The 4,727-nt window shown below is 27.2% G+C and overlaps 1 protein-coding gene across 1 annotated transcript; it reads left to right on the forward strand.

The window, feature by feature from the left end:
• Positions 1–285: 285 nt before the first annotated feature.
• Positions 286–3,414, forward strand: LOC126837603 (uncharacterized). Its single transcript, XM_050571534.1, has 11 exons — positions 286–346; positions 425–460; positions 550–612; positions 1,231–1,299; positions 1,610–1,639; positions 1,855–1,884; positions 1,973–1,999; positions 2,134–2,184; positions 2,449–2,475; positions 2,829–2,915; positions 3,131–3,414. Exons 1-11 carry the CDS (start codon positions 286–288, stop codon positions 3,412–3,414), a joined length of 765 nt encoding a protein of 254 aa, XP_050427491.1.
• The last annotated feature ends 1,313 nt before the right edge of the window (positions 3,415–4,727 follow it).

Raw genomic sequence — 4,727 nt, forward strand, 5'->3', positions numbered from 1 at the left:
AGAACAAGAAGAAGATGCAATTTAAATAGTTAACAGAGACTATTTTTGTGTTTATTTTCAGTAGTGTGGAATAACACCATATTGGCTAGATAAAATACCATTCAAGTTAAATTTGTACTTTGCTATACAAAAAAAAATAAGTCAGCCGACCAGGAGATATTGTGGGTCTAGTAAAAAAATAACATATTAAAATTGCCTCGCAAAACCATAACTTTCTCATCTCAACCGGAGACAACTGTGACTAACATAAAATGTTTTTTTATTTATTACTATTCGCAGATAAAAATGAAACTCTTCTGTTTATTAATATCTTTTTTCTTCGTGGATGTTTTGTCAGAAAATGCTGGTAATCAATTAATTTTCACAGTTATCAAATTAAACTATTTAAAATTAAAAATTAAATCAATATTTCCATTTATTACAGATGAATTTGAATATAAGGTTTTAGTTTATCAAACAAGTCAGTAACATTTTTATTCTATAAACAGATGTTTTTGTAAATTCAATGTGTTTAATTTTTATGTATATTTGTTTAATTACGTATCACAGCTCAAATGTTCAGAAGGGCTTATTTTCTAAATAATATAACTGTAGGACATACATCTGGAATAAGTAAGATATTATTTAAAACAATATACCAACATAAATATAGAAGCTTTAATTTTTGTACCACATGATCAAGTTATTAGTAAATAAAATGTTTTATTTTTGACATTTTCATGTCTTTGCTCTGGCACATAACCGAAAAAAGCGTTCTTTACAAAAGCGTTACAGGGGGTAGGAGATAAGGAGTAGAAGATAAGGTTGGGAGATAGGGGCTGAAGATAGGAGGTGGGAGATAGGGATAAGAGATAAGAGATATGCTGCACGTTCAACGTTTAAATTAGAACTATTTAATACTAGCTTGTTACTGCTTCTTAATATACTATATCATTATCTATAATTCCACCACTACTCTAAATTTATTCGGTACTTCAACGAGACATGAAAATGCTCTTTTGTGGTGGCAGACTCGGCTGAAAAACGTTTTATCAATAGTTAAGAAAAGTGCACTAGATATGTAGCACAGAGCAATGTAATATATACATTATCGATTTCTTATAATCTAATCTAGGGAGTTAAGTTAAATTTGGCTACTTCTCAAAGTCGGGTTTAATATTCTACTAAGCGATTGTATGGTACCTAATTTAATATTTTAGTATAACCAAAATCTTCATTTGTTTATTCTAGATGGATTGGAGTATGTAATTGAGAGAATGGTTAATGATATCAATAATGTCCTGGGCTTCCAGGATTTCTGTAATCATAATTATAATTCTAATAAAGATTAAAGTAGAAAAAAATATAAAACATGCATCTCACATTTATCTTTGTGCAATTGATGAGTGTTATAATTTTTATATTTTTCAACGATATCTAAAAAAAAAGCTTTAATCTTTATCAAAAAATACTGATACCACGTCGATCTAATTTCAGAAGGATTCCCTTATCTGTATAATATAGTTTTTTCTACTTTGACCCTTGTCTTCTAATTTATAATTATATAATGCAATCATTTATTATAGAAAAACTAATTCAATATCATTAATTTATGTAATGTCAATTACAGGCAAAATAAATTTATTGATCGCTGTACCGGGTAATAGTTTTTGTTGAATTTTATGAAAATATTTCCAATATTTCTTTCCTATTGAATTTTCCAAAGAGTTCCTTGTTGTGTTAAATATACAGTGGAGATGATTTCTTCTGAGTTATTAATAAACATGTTTTTTCTACCTTTAAATTCGTTTTCCTGTTTAAAATAGAATAGAAAATGAAATGCAAAATCATTAATTAATGTGTTGTTAATTTCAGACCAAAAAGAAATTATCTCGAGTATACGGGGTAATAATTTTCATTGCACTTTATGGAAACGCTTCCACACAGTTGTTTGATATTCTTTATGCACACACAATTTTTGTTTTAATTTCAGAAATTCCATTTTATGACCCATTGCAAAGTAAAAACCCCTTTTTATATTTTATATTTATTTTACTTATTGCATATTTATTAGGTATTTATAAATATGACATACCGGTTTCAATCATAAAAAATATGTAGGTACGTTAAATTTGATTTTGTTTTAAATTTTAGAAGCCAATTATTTCATGCAAGGATTGATAAATTTCATACACCGTATATTAGGTAAATATCATATAAAAAAAATAGTTACATATTTTTAATACATTTTAAGAAAACTCAATTTATAACTTAAAGTCATACAGCTACAACCTAACCGTTAATTTAAACATCGCTATAAGATGTAAATTAATATTTATACTATAATATTATTAATTAATTGATAATGATCTAACTAACCTCAGTTGTAGAGTGAATTTCATGTATAAAATTTATTAACCGGATTTTATTAACTGCAAAATGATTTGATTTTTTATGTATTTCTTACAGGACTTGGATTGCCTAGATATAATATATGTAATAATGCATTTTTTTAAATAATAGTTGATAGCCTTAAACGCCTGTTTTAGAATTGATATTTGCTTAATTTATTTAATTTATTTAAGGTTTTATGTCAAATAATTATTTAAATAAACTAAGCTTTTTGTTGAGGAAAGATGGAGAAATAGATTGTGACCACAGTGTTAACTATGTAATACATTCTTTGGGATTTCAAGTATAGAAATAATACATGCGTTTTATAGATGAGTTTGAACACTAATAAGTGGTTGTACAGAAAGTTGGTTGTATCACAATTCTTTGAGCGACTAAAATATTGTTTATTTTTATTATTTCTTTGCAACACTGTCATTTAATAACTATTTTTATAGATGGGGGAACATTGATAGCCTTTGCAAAAGAAAGGAGAGACTATGTGGTGCAAGCTTTAAAAAATGCAATCGGACGTCGTTTATTAGGTAAATTTTACTATAGAGTTGTATGGTTTTTGAAAGCTTTCAATATATTTACATATATATACATATACATTTCTTAAAGATATTTAATAGGATCAAAAGGACACAACCTATTTTAATTTGTAACGATTAACCAAATAAATTATAAAATAATTGTGTCCTGCACCATAAATAAAAATAGTAACTTGTAAGTAATTCAAAAAATTTACAATTTTTAGAGGTATCTGAGCAGCATGTAGATAATCCAGCCTCTTTATTACCCAAGTGTCGTTTGCTAGGGTTGTACATGAGTACACAATTTCCACACTATTACATAAAAGAAGTTCAAGTTAATCCAACTGACCTTACATGCATCTTAACGAATTCAATAGACACCAAAAGGAGATACAGAAAAATTGGTAACATATGGTCCGAAATAAGCCTAGATAACCTTAACCAATCACTACAAACAGTCGAACAACAGTTACGAATTGGACGTCCACTAGTTGCACCTACATCTTAACCTAATGTTAGAAAAACACTGGCATCTGTTTTCTCGTTACATATTATATAATAATTTATCTTATTATTGTCTCAACATACAATATAAAATCCGAAATTTTAAAATTATATACATATACATAAGCTGACAGGAAAAAACAAACCGTCGGTGAATTTTTTCAATAACATATTCCACATAATACATTTTTTTGTATAACCATTTCTGTTTTATGTCATGTCCGCCAATAAAATAAATATATACCGAATAAGTAAAGTTGTAGTTTTTTTTATTAAGAATAAGACACTGAAAACAATGAAAAATTATTATATTATTGCATAGAGTAAATTCGAGGTCTAATATGTTTAAAGCATTGAATACTGACAAACTGACGTTTGTCTTACAATTATAATTGTAATAAAAAATAAATTGCAACAAAATATGGTTATAAAATAACTTTTAATTACCTATCCTTAATTCGGTTAACTATTTATTTAGAAAATTATGTTCTTCTATTTGCATGTTCACTAAATGTATTAAAAATTATCTTAAAATAAATTATATTTAAGGTGACTTGAGTACAACTAGTTATAATGCATTTTAGACCAACAAGCGGTGCTAAATTAGACATACATCCCAAAATTGGATTTAATTTTTAAAGTATGTGTGGATTTGTTGACAGATCGTCTAGGTTACCTAGGAAGCTGATTTTCGATTTAAAATTTGGTATGTCTAAAATAAATTCAAATGTAATTCGGGATATTATCACTGAATTTTCAGAAGTAATATCATCATTTTGGAGCCCTTTAAAAGAGAAAATTGAAAATTGCTATCCTATAGAAACCTAGAAAATTTGTCAACAAATGCATACATAGTATTTTAAAAATTAAAACCCTACATTGGGAAGTGTTATTCAAATACGACAAGTACATGCAGTAGGATTTTTGAGATTTATTAATGGAGAATCAAGTTAGGAACTTCGATATATTAAATTCCAAACGACTAAACCGCTTTCTTCGATTAGGCGCAGTTCGTACATGAAAGGTTCTTTTTTGGGCAAAAATTGTAAATAATTCCTTTCATTTGTCCAAAAGGGATAAAGAGACTTTTTCTTTATTTCACCTTTGTAGTGTCAGGGCATAATGTCTGGAAATTTGACTGAAGCTAATAAGTGTAGCTATAACATATAATACGACTTTCTCATAAGTCTGTAGTCAAACTTTATTTTATTAAGGAAAAACCTTAAAAAAGTCAACGGGTATCCGAAAAAAAAAAATGTTGATTTATTTCTAATAATTATCAATCCCTACTATTTATGGGAAAAAAATCGACTACAA

This window comes from Adelges cooleyi, unplaced genomic scaffold (assembly GCF_023614345.1).
Source record: "Adelges cooleyi isolate 19-005CV unplaced genomic scaffold, UGA_ACOO_1.1 ACOO_flye_CR_arks_rails_tigmint_CR_PRNA_26, whole genome shotgun sequence".
In the NCBI taxonomy this organism is placed as follows: Eukaryota; Metazoa; Arthropoda; class Insecta; order Hemiptera; family Adelgidae; genus Adelges; species Adelges cooleyi.

Coding starts and splice junctions, on each gene's coding strand:
- LOC126837603 (XM_050571534.1), top strand. CDS start 286: ATGAAACTCTTCTGTTTATTAATATCTTTTTTCTTCGTGGATGTTTTG. Junction 1,640..1,854: donor TTTATTGATCGCTGTACCGG/GTAATAGTTTTT, acceptor TGTTAATTTCAG/ACCAAAAAGAAATTATCTCG. Junction 2,000..2,133: donor ATTTTATGACCCATTGCAAA/GTAAAAACCCCT, acceptor TTTAAATTTTAG/AAGCCAATTATTTCATGCAA.